This window comes from Triturus cristatus, chromosome 12, assembly GCF_964204655.1.
Source record: "Triturus cristatus chromosome 12, aTriCri1.1, whole genome shotgun sequence".
NCBI classification, from domain to species: domain Eukaryota; kingdom Metazoa; phylum Chordata; class Amphibia; order Caudata; family Salamandridae; genus Triturus; species Triturus cristatus.
Window position 1 is genome coordinate 771,788,221 of NC_140595.1, and position 17,571 is coordinate 771,805,791.

General features: G+C 45.1%; 1 protein-coding gene across 1 annotated transcript in view; it reads left to right on the forward strand.

The window, feature by feature from the left end:
• Positions 1 to 5,462, forward strand: part of NAA38 (N-alpha-acetyltransferase 38, NatC auxiliary subunit) — a 33,831-nt gene extending 28,369 nt beyond the window's left edge. The window contains exon 3 of the mRNA XM_085639159.1: positions 4,990 to 5,462. Within this exon, the coding sequence (XP_085495285.1) occupies positions 4,990 to 5,102 (113 nt within the window). The 3' untranslated portion in view covers positions 5,103 to 5,462. The remainder of the gene's footprint in view (positions 1 to 4,989) is intronic.
• The last annotated feature ends 12,109 nt before the right edge of the window (positions 5,463 to 17,571 follow it).

The window sequence follows — 17,571 nt, forward strand, 5'->3', positions numbered from 1 at the left end:
ACCAAGTCTCACAAGAGAGAGTACATGTGCCAGAGCATGCCTTCGCAGACTCCACAAAGAAACAGGGGCACATAAGTATACTCGAAGGGTACTGCACAGCGCACCTGCAAGGGAAGTATGAAAGACAGCAGTATTTGATGAATGCCTACTTCAGTCACTGGCGTATGAGGCGAAAGAGGAAACACTTACATGTGAAAATCTAGGACATCTCATTCCAGGCGCATGGAAGGAAGTGGCAGCAGCAGCGCGGGTGCAGAGAATTCAGAAATGCTGCCAGTGTGATCCAAGTTCGATACAGAGGGCACCTCGCTACGAAACGAGCTGTGTCGGTTTACAACAGATTATATTCCGCTGTTGTGGTGGTGCCAGCTGCTTCAAGAAATGTGCGCTCCAAGAAGGAAGTGTGTATGTTCAAATCTGCAGTAACAGTTCAGGCCTTTTATTGAGCCTACATAACGAGGAAAAAGTTCCAAGAGTTGAGGCTAATGTGAGGGTGAGGCAAGGACAGCATATTTACAGAAGTCTAAAGAAAGCTGTGCTCTTGGTTCAAAGATATTATGGACTTAGAGAAGGGCATCATGCAGCATAAAGCAGCACTTGGACGCAAGCGGGAGGCTTGTCTTCATTTGAGGGCTGCATTGAGGGGCCACTTGATCAGGAAACCAATGGACCAGTGGAAGAAAGCCGCAACTGCCCTACAAGCCCAATGTAGGATGTTCCGCCAAAGACCGCTCTACCTCGGACTCCGCAGCCCAGCAATTGTGATCCCGCGCCACTAGTGCACAGCTTTACCAGAGGCAGAAGTTCTTGAAAGTCAAAGCATATGCAGTCTGCATACAAGCAGCATACCAAGGACGCAGAGCGCGGACAGCCCTTAAAACGAAAGCCAGAGCAGCCCTGACCATTCAGACTGGTCTTAGAGCTTACTGTGCTCAGAAGAATTGCCTCTTCAACTTGACAGCAGGCCTTACAGTTCAGAGGCGTACTAGGGCCGACCTCATTTCTAAATGCAGCCACTGCCTTTCTAAAAGGTGAGGAAGGCTGCAGTGGGCCTACAAGCCGTTTATGATCATGCCTAGGTTGTACGTAGCAAATCCAAAAGCAGCATACTGCTTCTGTGGTGCTCCAGGCTTCATACAGGAAGGTTTTGGCTCAAAAATAGTAATAAAGATGTATGCATTTTTCCCAAAGGAACATGTCGGAGGTTACTGCTTAGACTACGGTTGAATTGGCGAGAGGATGTGGCGTAACAGCCAGAGCTGTTGACACTGGAACTGGGGAACCCGGTTTGAGCCTCGGTGCCGTCTCAGCATCCTGTGATTCTGTGCAAATCACTTAATCCTCCCAAGCCAAAAAATCCCCCAAAATGAATGTGCCTTGTGTATTGTAACTGCTGTTCATATAAAGCACTCTAATGCCTTTAGGTCGAGTACTAAAAACTGCCCATCCTTGATCCCTAAAATCCCATTGCCACCCTAAATTCCATTCTTTCATTTCTTTTAATTATTTAGATTTCAAAAACGATATACCATATATTAAATATTGTAATAATAGTGTAATTATTATTTAACATTACATTTTTTACATTATAAATTATTTTAGAAATAACTTGCATTAAATTGAATGAATACATTATTTCAAATATATACTAAACCAATTTCCAAATTATTTGTAAATACATTATTCGAATATATAACTTTCAAAATAAGTGTCATCTTTCCTTTCCTTTATATCTGTGGTTGTTTTAAATGTGTATGTGTAAGTGTAAACATACATTTACATATCCACATAAATAAGGCATGTACCTGAGATGTAAAAGTCTAAAATTTTAAATACCTAAAAACTTACATGCAATGTAAACACTCCTGCGATGTAATGTCACAGGAGGTAAAGATCGAGAAATAATGGTATGATACCGTTCAAGTCCTTGAACTCTGGGCACAGCTCTGTCAATGCCCCTCACTCATGAGATTCTAGTCCTGGGACGTCAAAGTGCTCTTCCAGCAAAACGACAATATAGGCCATTTATACAACACACAATACAAAATGAATTGTTTGTAGATACTAACCTACACGTGTATATAATACCCAACTCGATTTCATCAGCCTCCGAAAGATGAAAGACTGAGCCAGCTGTGCTAGCATTAGAATCTATAAACTCCAGGTTACGCGGAGACCTTGCAGCAGGCGCGTTAAGACACTGAGGTATGTTCCTGGCTTCGTTCATACCCCTCCTGCACAGCTCTCACCTCTTCTCTTTTACTTACAATCAGGACGAAGACACCTAGGAACTCGGCAATGCACTCCTGGGCTAGGGAGTACTCTATGCGCAGGAGGGCCCTTATGCGGCCGCCATAATGCCGGGTGATGAATAGACGGGAAGGACGGTGACCCTTGGAAGAAAGGGAACAGCGGGCAGAGGGGGTGCCTTTATAACCCACATTCGATGGCAGGGGCAGAGTGCCGATAACAGGCCCGGCCTCCACTATAAAGATGTTTATTAATAACCCGCAGAGTCGCCGCCAAACAGCTTTGCGTGTAATGCTGCACAAGGGCACTGTAGGCCGTGCGTGCCCCCATCGGACTGGCCTGAGCGGGAGGCGCGCGTGGCCCCGTCGGTCTGGCCAGAGCGGTGAGGGTCCACTGGTGGCCCTTGCGAAGACCTGGCGCGAGAGGGCAAACCTTCCTCTGTTTCCTCAGCGGCTGATATGCGACAGGCTACCAATACCCTATCCTTGACGGAAATAAGTGACAACAAATTCTGCTGCTTTTGACGGGACGTGGGAGAGTAAAAGTATCTAATTTGCTAAAAAACACAAAAGGATGGGTTACAAAAGAGACCAGGGAGTAGTACAGTGCAACGTTGCTGCTAATAACTACGTTTGCATCGCTTGGTGATATTATCATTCCAGGTAATGTAGAGCCTTTGTTATGGTAAATCAACATTGTTTATTTACACAAGGGACAGGGTCATTCTCATGGCAGAAGGAGTGGGATCTATACAAAGGCGCGCGCCTCGCGCTCAAAGTAAAAAAAACAAGCATTGGCGTAGCCAATAGGTCTCGCCTTTGGGAACTTATAAGTGTTTAATTATGCAACAGTTAATGTTGTTGCACTAAGGATATTGTGCTGCATAACTAAATACTTATAAGGTCCCGAAAGCGAGACCTATTGGCTATGCCAATGCTTGTTACTTTATGGATGAGAGATGTGTATAATGTCAGTGCCTAATTTAATGTGTTGGGGGAGAGCTGTATGTCACCATGAGGGACAAAAAAATAAATTGTAGCAAAAACCAATCCAAGTGTTCGGGGCCTTAAGTAATTGCTTAAACTAATAATAACAGGGATACAAGAGTCCAATGAACCTGAGAGAGGGGGTAGTGCGAGCAGAGGAGTAAGACAAACAAAAAATGAAGCTGAAGGGAGGGTGTAGTGCAAGCAGAGGAGCCTGATTACAGCAATAGAAGACACAAATGAAGCTGACCAGAAGGGAGGGGGTAGGGCAAGCAGAGGCGCCTGTTTACAGCAATAGAAGACAATCTGTCAAGTTTGCCGGAGCTCGTAAATTAGACGTGGAAGCAGGTTTGAGTTTCTATTTTGGCATTGTCCTCTCGCGTTGTGAATTAAACAAAAAACTGTGCAAACACATAAGTGAGGCAATATCGGGAAGAAAGCGGAACTAACATGCCTCGCGCTGGCGCGCGCGATGGATAGAACAGGTGTGACGACAGAGAACAGCGAAGGAACAGCCCCCAGACAGCACAGGAAGAAGGTTTTAAGAAAATGCACGCTTGCCACGCTCCCTGGGGATAAGTTAATACTGTGTCACAAAAAGCCTCAAAGTAGCTAGAACGGGATTGCTGGCAATGGGATGTGTTTTTACAGAACGAGTTACTACTTTGGGAAGTTGAGTGGTTTTATTACAGCATAACACAATTATAAAAGTAAATCATGGTTGCAAATGTCATTTGTTCCTGGAGTGTATGTATAGCAGCATATAAAAATGAAACTGAAGCGGCCGCGGAAAAAAAATAAAAGTGAGCGGGAAGTGATCGCAGGACCGTGCTCTGTGGTGGGGGAGGGGCAGAGCGAGGCGCTTGGGAGAGCGCTGTGCTTTGAGCCATGACGATGACGGCCAGACAGAGGAAAGACAGATGGCGGCTGCGCGAGTGCACGCGCTGGTGAATGTAAGCTTGAGGCCAGGAAAAGCCTCTGGTAGCACTTTAAAAATCCACTAACTAAATGTCTCGCAGACAGCGCATGCGCTGGCTCCGGCGTGACCTAAAAAAGTTTGAGAGGCATGGGGAGGGGAGAGAGGAGGGGGCCTGCGCGTGTTTCCCTTGCGGGAGCGAGCAGGAACCATATGTTACTTACAAACATATGGTTTCAAAGCATGCTCCCGCAAGGGAATCGCCAAACGTGCATGCGTTGCCATTCAAAGCAATGCAATGCGTGCACGTTTTTGGCAGCAAAACTTAATCGATGGCTAAAGGTCTTTTTGCTATGCAGCGCATGCGCACTTCGTAGGCAAGACCTAAAAAGTGACTATTTCAAAAGGACAGTAATAGGAGCCAATTGAAAAGGTAGTCGGGGAAATGGGCGGAGCTTCTATGCCATACCTCAGTACAGTATGCCTTGCAGCGCATGCGCTGCCTTGGATCGACCTATAAACTGGCACAAGAATGGGGGTTAGGAACAACTGGAAGCCGCGATGGGTGTCAGGGTAACCCTGAAAGAGGTTACCTATTTCATTCAAAATAAAACGTTGTAGCTTTCTCCTCCTGAATAAGTCCATACTGCATGCAGAAGCTGATTTACTGTAGTGAAATGACCCAGAATGGTAAACTGGTAGGAGGGAAGCGGTAACCAAGAATGGTGAAATGTGTGTTGTTTTTATGCTTAACTGAACCTGCTACAGCCCTGCTGTTCGATGAAGTGCTCCTTGTGGGACCATCTCACAGATTAACCTGTTGTTTCCTGTCTCCAGATTCCTTCTCTGCCCGGGAGCCGCGGGTGCTGGGCTTGGCAATGGTGCCCGGCCATCACATTGTGTCCATAGAGGTGGAGGTGGAGAGCCTGTCCTGCCCGCAGTACCTGTAGTTGGCCAGCAGGGGGCAGAGCCACAGAGGCGGAAGCCGCAGCCCCGTGGACAAGCTGTGCTACCCCAGTCTGGAGCGAGACGCGCTCTAGTGTGTGGACTGACGCCCATTGAGCAGGGACTGCGAGACAGAGGGCACATATGCCATGCGCCCACTCCTGAACAAACTGCAATGCTGGTTGTCACACAGCTGCATGCAGGGATCGACCCTGAGATTAATAGTCTTTACAAAAGGCGATTTTAAGCCGTTTGTGTATGTTTTTTTTTATATGAGATTTTGTATGGTTGAAGGTGCTTATGTGAATATTGATGTGTCGTTACCCCCCCCCCCCCGCGCGAATATATTTGCGAAACAAAGTAAACCATTTGTGATTTTTTTTTTGTTTTTTTTTTAAATGCTTTATTTATACTTTTGTCATTGATAACAAAAAGATGAAAAAAGTGACACTTGGACAATCCCAGTATTAAACTAGCACCGTTACAACATGTACGTCAACAACCTCCGACTCCCCCTTCTTCTGTCCCCAACGTTACACTAAACATTGTAGACCAGTCTTCTAGGTCAGTGCTTCTTAACCTTTTGACTTCCGAGGACCTCCACTGAATCTCTATTGGAATCGAGGGACCCCAAAGCTATTTGTACGACTTGAAAGCTATTTTAGGAGCCAGCAACAAGCTGAACACGTCTTCAGCACAGCAAAGGTCATCTCTTGCACTTTTAAAACATTGCAACGAAAAGCAATATCAGTTTTGTGATCAATAACAGATCGGTAACAGTTGAATTATGGAGTTAGTATGAACTGACTTTATAATTGCAAAGAAAGAGGTAGGAAGGTTGTCAGCCCTGTTTGGCAGGGTAATGCCTGATGATTAGTGGATGATGTGACTTGTTCTCATGTTTATGGGAAGTGTTTTTTGTATAACTGGTCAATCAACTTTGATTTGCGCAGCCTATCTTATTACTGCATTGTGATGTCTCTTGTGTACTTAGTCCAAGACCTCCCGAGCGTTCATTAACATCGCTCACGCAAGGACACATGACCAGCATCCATCTTGGGGCTCCCTCAATCGGACGTCCGGCTGTGGTTCTACATGGAGGGGCAGTGCTTACACTATTGTAAAAACCATGAAATATGGCCAGTGAAGTAACACTGTAAGGAAAAATTAAAAGGGGAAAAGAAACTAGGCCACAGTGTCCTACCGGTTCTTTCTGCTTCAATCCAATATAGCAGCCAAATTGCTTTCCCATGCTCTACCGTACCACACGCCAGCACGCTGCAGGATTCCATTTCATAGTTTGAACTGAGGATACCATCCAGGACTGGGATGTCTCATTATGTCACAGGGACACACAGTGCTAACAACTAGACTGTCTATGCGTGTGAGACTGCCTAAATAGCAGTGCTCAGGCAGCTGAGGCGCTATAAATGCGTGACGGTGGATTTCAGTGCAGTGATGGGGACCACCACACTGAAATGCATTATTCGAACGCCTGATGCGTGGTACTTGGCAGAGCTGCTTATTGGCTGCTGTTTGTGGCAGTAAAGAAATGAGAAGCATAGTTCTCACCTCCATGTCCTTAATGGACTTGAACATTCTTAATGGGTAAGGTTAAAACTTTTCTATCCTATCCAAGACTCACTGGTGAAATCAATAGGTAACGCTTGCTCAGACAGTTCCCTTCTGCACACGAGTATTCGATCCAGGAACTGCAATCTTAAGAAATGGTCCAGGCAGTCCAAGAAAGCCCAGACAACATCAAGAGAAGCATTAGGAAAAAATTGACTCAATTCTTGTATTGCAACTATCCAAGGACAAGAGCATAGTTATAAAGCCAGCCGACAAAGGAGGAGCAACAGTCATCCAATCCACTGAAACCTACAGAAAGGAATGTTTAAGCCTGTTGGGAGACAGGAGGCACTATATACCACTGACCGACCCTACAGAGTTTCTCACAATCCGGATCACGAGTATTATTGAACAGGCTATGGCACATGACTGGATCACAAAGAAGGAAGGAGATTTCCTTAATAATAAAAATCCAGTAACCCCTTGCTTCTACGCGAACCTGAAAATCCACAAAACACTGGATAAACCACCGGGGCAACCAATAGTGTCGGGGATAGGATCAATCTTGTAACCACTTTCAAGATTTGCGGATGCCTTCCTGAGACCTATTGTCCAAAAGACTGATAAATACCTGAAGGACTTAAAGGCAGTACTTAACCTCTTAAAAAATGCACAGTTCAACCCGGACACTCACATACTTATGGGTTTGGATATTGAAAGCCTATACACCAGTTTACCACACAGAGAAAACTCTCAACATAATCGAAGAAGTCCTCTTCGAGGAGGAATGGATTTTCCAGACATCTAGGAACGTGGTGATGGAATGTTGTGAGTGGGCTCTTACCCAGAATTTCTTCAAATTTGAAGACACACTGTATTTACAACGTCACAGGACCAGTATGGGAAGCACCTTCGTCCCAAGTGTAGCTGATCTCTCATGTACATCACCTGGAAATGCACAGAATACTGTTACCTCTCAACCCCTTTTTGATACGCATAAAAATGTGGGAAAACTACATCGACTATGTATTGGTGATTTGGGAGGGAAATGAAATTACAGCAACAAACTTTCTCAACTGGCTAACTATACAAAATGAATTCCTGAAATGCACCAATATTATGGACCGGAAGAAACTGGTGTCTTGGATCTTAACATAGAAACGGACAATGGTACCTTGAGGAAAAACTACACATGAAAAGCCCACAGCTAAGAACTGCCTTCTACTGTATGGAAGTTTTCACCCTAGACATCGGGGGCAAAATGTACCTTTTGGACAGTTCCTGAGAATGAGGAGGAACAGCTCTGAGCTCGGGGACTACAATATACAAGCGCGACCACCCCTCATGCAAGTTGGAGGTCAGAAAATACCCCAAGAAGATGGTGGCTCAGGCCAAAAAGAGGGTACAGAATAACAACCGGGAAGCCCTTTTAGAACCCCAGGTAGGGAAAGACCAGGAAGAGGGGCCAATATGCATTACCACCTTCAGTAGAGCATCCAATCTAGTGACAAAAATCATCAACTAACACTGGCACATTTTGAATAGTGGATCTCACTCAATACCTCGCCTTATGTTTTCCCACAAGATGGGAAAGAGTCTAGTTATGGGCCACTACCCATGCGGGAACTGCAGTGTTTGCAACCTGGTCAAACCAACAAAAACTGTGTTTTTTAAGAGCGAAATGACTCGGCAACTGAGGAATTTTACGAACTGCAAAACACAAAGAGAAGTGTACATGATAACGTACCCCTGTAATTTACACTATATAGGGATGACAACAAGAAGGATTAAAACCAGGATCTGCGAACATCGCAGCAACGTGACATGTGGCTGTGCCACCACAAAAATGTCAACACATTATGTAGAGAAGAGACATACAGCCCATGGTTATCAATGGGTCATTCTTGAAAATATTAATGAAACAGAGAAATCTGAATTAAGATTGTTCGAAAGGGAACAGCGCTGGGTCTTTAGACTTAAAACGAGTTTGGAGGGTTTAAATGACCACATCCCTGTAACCAATTCATTAGATAGGATCATCACTACGTAGAGGCAATACACTAGACCAGAGGTCTTCAAACTTTTGGATGCCGAGACCCCCCTGTAAACATTTTCAGGTGTGAGGACCCCCTCCTGAAAAAAATTTCTAAACCTGTAGGCAGGGCTACTGGAATTATGAGGTAGATGAGGACCAAATTACACGACAGGTTTGACTAAATTGTGTGGAAAGAAAATGTAAATAATATTATGTTATGCAGCGTATTTTGGAATAGCATTGCTTCATTATTTTGACATTTTTTACACACAGTAACACTGAGGAAAGATTTCACCACATCAGTACCAGTTTATAACCAAAATACAGCAATTAACATCAGAAAGATGTCTAGTCAACATTTGTGAAGGGCCTTCCACTCCGCAGAAATACGTGCTGCCACATTAGAAGCTCACCTGGCCCTGGCCATGAGCAGCAGGGGTCCCTTAAAACCCTGGCGGTCTTGTGCAGAGTTAAGCAGTTTACCCATGCTGCTTTCCTCTCACCCCCTCCCTTCCATCCCTCTCTTCTCTCTCGTCTCCCGACCTAGGATCCCTCTCTCACTTTGCAGGCCATTTTCTTTCACCCCTTTTTACAACTTCTGAACTCTCCCCATGCAACCTCTCACTTCACCTTTAATCACCCCTTGCCTTTCTGTATTTTCACTGTCCTCATCTCTAACAGACTCCCGCATTTATCTCATCGCCTCTTTGGCCCCATCACCTCTCGTGCCCCTCAGCACTTCTCATTCACCTCAAGTCTCTCTATTCAAATGTGTGTCTATTTGTATCTTACAACTCTCCAGTCCCCCTATTAATCTTTCACATCTCCCCTTTGTTCTTCCACACCTTCTTGAACCAACGTCCCTCTCCCCTGTTACCTCAGCACCAGTGCCTAATTTGAGCAGGTGGTTTCTGGTGCGCTGCACTGGCACCTAACTGTGCGCACTGGCACTATGACCATCTGCCACATGGTGGCTCTGTCTGTGTAATTTAGAGATGAGCATAACAGCTGTTTATTAATTCAATACACATTAAAAACGATAAACTCCTGACACCCGTGCCATTCTTATAGCTTTGGGGGCTTGAAATAGTCTGAGTAGTCACACTTGTACAGTGTTATGGTTGGTAGTTGCATAGGTATTGTCATTGGCCGCGCAGGCCAGGCAATGGGTGGGTGGTTAAAGTTGCAGTGGCCGACTGGTGAGGGCCCTGGAACATGTTTTATTACAAATCAATCACTGCTCAGCACCCACCCCAGTACTCCCTCTCTTCCCCTATCGCTGCTGTCCCTCACCAATGTTGCATCAAATTATCTTTCTAGGTCACAGATCATCTCTCAGCTTACTTCTCTCAAAGTTTAACAGTAGCCCTCACCTTTTGCTCACACTCACTTCTTTCTTGTCCGCACTTCCCTTCGGCACATCACATTTCTCCTCATCCCTGACGTCTTCAATCGAATTCTCTCACTCCTTTGCCGTCCACTCTCATCCTCTCATCTCTCCTCACGGAGCATACGGGTCGGACCGGTATGCTCCTCTCGGCCTGTACCACAATGCTTATTGTTCCCTAATTCAGGAAGGCATGAATTGTCTGTCTCACTATTTTGGTGCAGGCCGCGCAGTTATGGAACTTGCACCCTCCTTTGCTTCGCTCCACCAAGAATCTACATCTAAATCTGCATATTCATCAAACTCCAGCTCTGGTCCAGGCAGCACAACAAGTTTTGGTCCCAGAGCAGGAGGGGGCAAAACGCCTGGATTCTTGGCTCTGCCAATGCCGCAGGGTAACAAGCGGTTCCCTGAGCCTACATACTCAGGGGCAGATTTACAAGCCCCTTGCCTGACTTTTGCGCTGCAGTTGAGTCACTTTTTTGACGCAGCAGTGACGCAAACAATGCGGCCTATTTACAACGTGACGCATCTAGGGAGATGCGTCACGTTGTAAAGCCCTGCGTCACATTATACCTGCGCCAGGTATAATGTATGCAGGGTGGGCGTTCCCACGCAGGAAGGCCTCGTAAAAGTGGCTCAGTGAAATCTACAAGATTTCACTGCACCACTTTTAGGACGCCACTGCATCAAAACCTTACGCCTGCTTCAAGCAGGCGTAAGTAGTGACGCAGTGTAGTGAGAATAGGCCTCAGCACGCATTGCTGGAGTTGTATCGTGCTTGCGACACGACTCCATCAATGTGTGACTTTTCCGCCAACAGATGCGTCAGAATTTCTGACGCATCTGTCAATCCTTGCCCCATAGTGCGCTGTATTGTAAATACGGCGCATCTATTGTGGCGCAAGGGTTTCTAAGGGTGGCGCAGGGAAAGTGACGCATCTGTACAGATGCATCACTTTCTTGTAAATCTGACCCTCAGTTCTTTAAAATTTTTACAACTCCAGCACATCCACAGGACCAAATTCTCACGAGTTGGAGTGCTGAGATGCAATGGGACTTGTACATAATGTTTTTATAAGATACATTATTCTTATAATAGAAATTGGCAAAAGTGGAAAACACTTTGTGTACAGGAAAAAAACCTTTTAAGATATATGAAGCCCTGGGAATTAGATGAAAGGTGGAATATTAGTGCTTTACAAATGCACAGATAAATTGTTTCATTAAGGGACAACTTGCTTATGTGCTGTTTTCAGACAAGCAGTATCAATAGTGTTACTGCACACGATCCCTGCTAAAACGGCCCTCTCTTTAATGACCTCAGATAAAGGAAAGTCTGTGCAATCCCTCCGTGATTTGCTCACGAGACTTGAAGTCTGTATGAACATTTATTCACTTATTTGTACAGCGCTATCCCACCCTTATGTCACTTCTGAGCGCTAGAGCGTTAAACGATTTTTTGTTCTTGGTTAATTTTATTTGTTGTTTAACTGTGACATTCTTAACTTCCTGGAGTTTTATTCACAGCTGAGTCTCGTAGAACTGTTTAAATGTAAGGAATAGGCAGAGTGGGGGCCCAGGGGGTACTGGAACAAGAAAAAAAACTAAGCCTCTGTAAGCTGCTTGCAAAGGCATGTAAATATACAAATGGTCTTTAACGACCTGTCAAAAACTGGGCGTTTAGGAGATAAGACTCCAGCCACTGCCCAGCCGAGCTGGGCTGAGACACACGACGGGAGGAGGGGGGCTGAAGCCCTGTAGTTCCATGGGCCTCGGCAGAAGTGTGACTGGGAATGCGCGACCCCCTTTGTATCACTTCACGCCCCCCCTGGGGGTCGCGCCCCACAGTTTGAAGACCCCTGCACTAGACGAACCCTGACACCAGTGATGGTAGGAAAATGTATCCATGAACCAAGAAGTAGACATTTCATGAAATAATATAACACCATCTGGGGGGCGAGGCATCTGATCCATAAATAAATGAAAAATTGTTTGTGACCACCTTTTGTGACCACTATTGGATGGGAAAACACTGTACCACGGAAAACACTGTACCACAGTAAACCTGTTTGCCCCGTTGTACTGAATGATCTATTCATATCCAGTCAGTCATTTTTCCACAAAGAAATTACATCAACAGATATGTGGATTAGTATATTCCTTTACATCCCCAATGATTTTGCCTGGGTATTCAATAAAGCTTTTTCAAAAACCTCAAATGGATCAGATATGTGGATTGGTATATTCCTTTATATCCCCAATGATATTGCCTGGGTACTCTTAAGTTTTTTTTCAAAACCCTCTAATGGAACCGAGCGTTTGTTCCATTTTGGTCCACCATCTTTGTTTTTGGAATAACGCTGTCTAGCACTCTAGCGAGGATGCTATGTTCCTATGACCCACTTTCTGATGTAATCAGCCGGTGAGCACTGTGTGAGTAAGATGTGGTCCCTGGTGGGTAAAACCAATAGGTAGATCTGCAGCGCTGAAACCGTTGCTGGTAAATGCGGCACATGCCGCAAGTCACCGCTCTACATCATTTACGGCCTCACTCGCTTTTTCATTTTTTCTCTGCTGTTTGTAGCTACGATCAGACTTTAAACTGAATTTTGCCTGCATTAATGTGAGAGATGTTTTTTGTTTCTCCTATGCATTTTTCCATTTAAAGAGTGTGACTACAGGCTTCGCTCTCCCCCGGAGGAACCATGGGGCACTGACAAAATGATATAAATGTATGTGGTGTCTTACACTTTATATATGTTTGTAAATGTGTGTGTTTTTATAAGGGTACAATTGAATTACCCTTCGGGAATCACAGGTTATTTTCAACAAGTCGGGATGACACAAGTTGTGCCCCGTCACGGTGTGTTTCCTAAAATCACGTCTCTCTTCACTTCTAGGTGCTAATTACGCCAAAAATGATAAGTATGAACACATAGGAACATGCATACAGCCCTGTGACTGTAAACTTTAACCCTATGTTTTTTTTTCTCAGAAACAAAAGACAACGTTCACCAGTTAGGTGGTATACGTATATACACCTTTCAGTTGCATGCAATGAGTCTATTGTTAAGTAGCAGGAGTGGTACCAGGGAACTATCATTGTAAATAATTGTTTTCCTGATGAAAAGCCAATAGAGGTACGGCTTGAAACATGTTGATCCTTTCGGAACCCAGGTACATGACACCCTATTTTCCTAAAAAAAAAACACAAAAAACCCAGTTTTTAATTAAACCGTCTAGAAGTCTGAATAAATAGGATAACCATACTAGGCAGTTATTTTTAAGACACCCAAACCCCCCCCCCCCCCCCCCCTCCTAATTTACACCTTTATCATTACATAGCCTTGAAAGGGCTCCCACGTATCCCATAGGCCGCAGCACGCCCCGCTCTGTAGCGCAATGGGTTAGACCCGATGATGAAGCATGTCACCAAGGGGTAACTGGTGGGTGAAGGTTTTACAAGAAAACAAGATTTTTTTTTCTCTTGTTGAAGGCTACTTTCCTTGGTACTGCTGGGTTTTCTATTATGTTATTTTGAAGATGTTGTTAGACATAGCTTGGTTACTGCAACATTTAATACACGTTTTGCCGTTCCTAAGAGTTGCAACAGGTGCTACTGTCTGTGCAAATGATGACAGGCTGATCCAACCCTGACAAGTTTCAAACTCCTATCTTGCACACCACCCGTGTCTGCTATGAGTGTGTAACTCACGGTGCCAGCTAGTCCGTGATCAAGGAAAACCAATTAGTAAAAGAAAATGATCACAAGCAGGATTGCAATAATTGTGTCCATACCAAATTCTCGTCCTGATCCGAACCCACACCTTTTATTAGAAACACCAGATAGTTATCAAGTGCACACACGTCAGGGTGCTTCAGTCTAAAGGAAAAGGCACACGCTCTATCTGTCTGCACCCTTGTTGCCTTCCACTATTCCTCCACTAGGGTTACAACTTCCCTTTCAAAAGCCTCCTCAAGAGTACCAAGAAGCATAGGGTCGCTAATTAACACTGCTGTCCCTTGACATGATCTGCCTGGTTGTGCTGGCGTCCTGTTTGCACATTTCACAAAAACGCTAGTTATAAATTACTCATACAGCAGTTCTGGAAACCCCCCAGAGATGTGAGACACTCATTTGTGTGTATGTGTAAAAGTGGAAATTGTGTTGTAAGTGTGGTGCCTGTTTCTTGTGAGCCAAACTACCATGTACCTCATCCATCCTCACTAGTACAGCTTGCACGATGTTTGCACTCGTGGCGGCAGTCTCGATCAAACTTTGAAAGGGGGAACATTGTTGGACTTCCTTCTTAGGTCAGGCATTAGCAAAGATCTTTTGTTTTTAATAAAAATAAATATATATGCTATCCATATTTACCTACACTGGCTTTCAGTCAGTTCTCTTCATCTATTAGTCTGCTGTCGCGTAATTCATATTTTGGTTCCTCCACCACGGCAACGGATCAGCCCACTTCAGCCATTGACTGTGAGCGATGGCATTCTGCTCTAGTACAGTGTGCACTTGTATGTAAAAAGTTGTCTCCTTGTACAGGTATACAAAAAATAATCACAGGTCTTGACAAAGTTAAAGGTTGGCAACCAACGCAAAAACCACTGTATTAGCTTGTTTCCATACGTCCCTTAGAAGCATGCAGTACCTAAAAACATAACTTAACTATATAGTGTTTCCAACACAGGGCCCATTGGTATGTTAGGGTGGAAGAGCTAGTGATCGCTGTCAAGAAAGAGAAAAGTGCTGCGTTTGTTTCCCATTTGAATCTGCCAAGTGCTTGTGAAAATATGAACTGTGGTACAGAGTCCTAACTAATTCACTGTGCATGCAAACTCATTATTATTATATTTGGGTTTGTAAAGCGCACAGATACCCGGGGGTTTCCCGGCGCTAACAGAGGAGAAAGAAGCAGGGAGACAAGATGGAAGTGGACATTAAGCAGAGAAAAGCCAGGTTTTTAGGCCCTTCCTGAATTTCAGGTAGCAAGTTTCAAAGCGCAGAGAAATGGGGAGTGTGTTCCAGAGTGATGGCGCCAGATAGGAAAAGGAACGACCACCAACTCTGGTGCGTTTGAAACGTGGCACGGAGAAGGTGCCAAGAGAAGAAGATCTGAGGGTACGCACAGGACAGTATGGTTGAACCAGAGTGGAAAGGTAGGGGGGGGAGTTGCCTGTTTTAATCCTGTGCATGTAACCGAGAGCTTTGAACTTTGCTCTAGATTCGATGCGCAGCCAGTGAAGGCTGCGCAGGGAAACAGCAGCAGAGGCAGTTCTAGGCAAATTGCAAAGCAGGCGAGCTGCCATGTTTTGCACCACCTGCAATTTGCGTGTTACTTCCTTGTTGACCCCAAGGAGGAGCACGTTACCGTAGTCTAACCTGGAGGTTACTAAAGCCTGGACCACAGTTCTTAGGATATCTGGCGGCAGCATCCATGCTATTTTTCTCAGCCATCGCATGATATTAGTACAGATGGCTGAGACTTTCACAGCATGCTGCTTCATGGACAATTGGTTGTCAAATGTAACTCCCAGGTTACGAGCCTTGGTGGATGGAACCGGCAGGGGACCCATTTGCAGAGGCCAATGCTTAGGGCCCCAGAGAGAGGTGTCAGGACCGAATAGAAGAAGTTCGGTTTTATCGCCGTTTAACTTTAGTTTATTGGTCAGCATCCAGTTGGCAATATTAATAAGCCCAGATCGAAGAGATGAAGTAGAGGCGTGTTTATTAGAAGAAAGAGAGAAAATAATTTGGGTGTCGTCCGCATATGAAAATATGGAGAGACCAGATTGTTCTGCCAGAGAGGCGAGAGGACTGACATAAATATTGAAAAAGAGAGGGCTCAGGATAGAGCCCTGGGGTACACCGTGAGGGGACGGGAGAACAGAGGAAACAGAAGTAGGGGAAAAAACCTGGAAAGTGCGTGCGGACAGAAAACTGGCAATCCAGGCTAAAGCCATGCCATGGATACCAGCGGCCTTTAGGGTGGAGAGGAGGATGTCATGAGAGACGGTGTCAAATGGCGCGCTTAAATCCAACAGGATAAGCGCCACCGTCTCTCCTCTGTCCACCTGTTGTCTAATTGCCTCTGTGACACCTAAGAGGGTGGATTCAGTGGAGAATCCAGCCCTGAAACCAGACTGGGATGGGTGTAAGAATTTGGTGGCCTCAATGTGAGAGGAGAGGCAGAGGTTAATGTGTTTTTCTAGAACCTTGGACAGACAAGGGAGTAGAGATATGGGTCGGAAATTGGAAGGATTATTGGGATCGGCGTTGGTTTTTTTGAGAAGGGGAACCACCATAGCGTGTTTCCAAACTGCAGGGACGGTGGCTTCCAACAAAGATGCGTTCAGGAGGGCTAGGATGGGTAAAAGAGCGGGAGTATCAAGAGTGCTTAAAATTTGAGGAGGCATGGCATCAAGTGGGGAGCCAGATTTGATTTTAGCCATGAGTTTGAGGAAGAGTTCCAGAGAGATCGAATCCCATTTGTCAATAGAAGTGTGCGGAACAAGGGTAGTGATATCCTGAAAGATGGTGTTGTCAGGATCAGTACTGGGCGGGATGTCTAATGCTCGTGGGGAGGCATCAAAACCGGCATAGATACGGTCTATTTTTTCCGTAAAAAATTCGGCAAGAGTATTACATTGGACTGTGTCCAAACAGGGGGCTTTTGGCGAGTTTGATTGTCCAGAGAGTTCTTGGACAGCTTTAAAAAGAGCTTTTGGGCGGTTTTGGGCTGATAGAATAAAGGTGTTAACATAGTTTGCCCTGGCAGATTTGCACAGGGAGTGGTAGTTTCGAAGTTCCATTTTATAAATTTCTTTATCGTTAGGGGAATACGCAGATCTCCATATGCGTTCTAGTTTCTTACACTTGGATTTGGCGCATTTGAGTTGGTCATTAAACCAGGGGGCAGGGGGGTGAGTGAAATTTTGTTTTCCATTACGGGCCGGAAGACAGATATCAACGGCTGAAGAAAGCCATGTGTTAATTAAACTTTCATCTTTAGTAGTAATATTGTTGGGTAGAGAGGGTAGGGTTAAGGCAAGCTGGTGATTCAGTTGTGACAATTTGAGTTTTTTCCAATTTCTATTCGGTCTGAGAGTCTGAGTATGCACTGATGGACCGGCAATAACACTCGTCAGGATGTTAAACTCGATAATGTAGTGGTCGGACCAGGTAATAGGTTTGGAAGGGAGGCAGGTAATGTCGTCAAGGTTCGAAAAGATGGGGTCAAGTAGATTACCTGCCTTGTGTGTAGGGCCTGTGTTATGAAGATGTAGATTAAGAGCGGCCAAATCTTGAAGAAGGTGTGTACGGATAGGACAGAGTGAGTTGTTAAAGTGGATATTAAAATCGCCAAGGAGAAGAAAGTTTGAGGTTTGAAGCAATAGAGGAGCTAAATTTTCCGATAAAGAAGAAGCCCATGCGCCAACAGCGCCCGGTGGACGATAGAGTAATACGCCC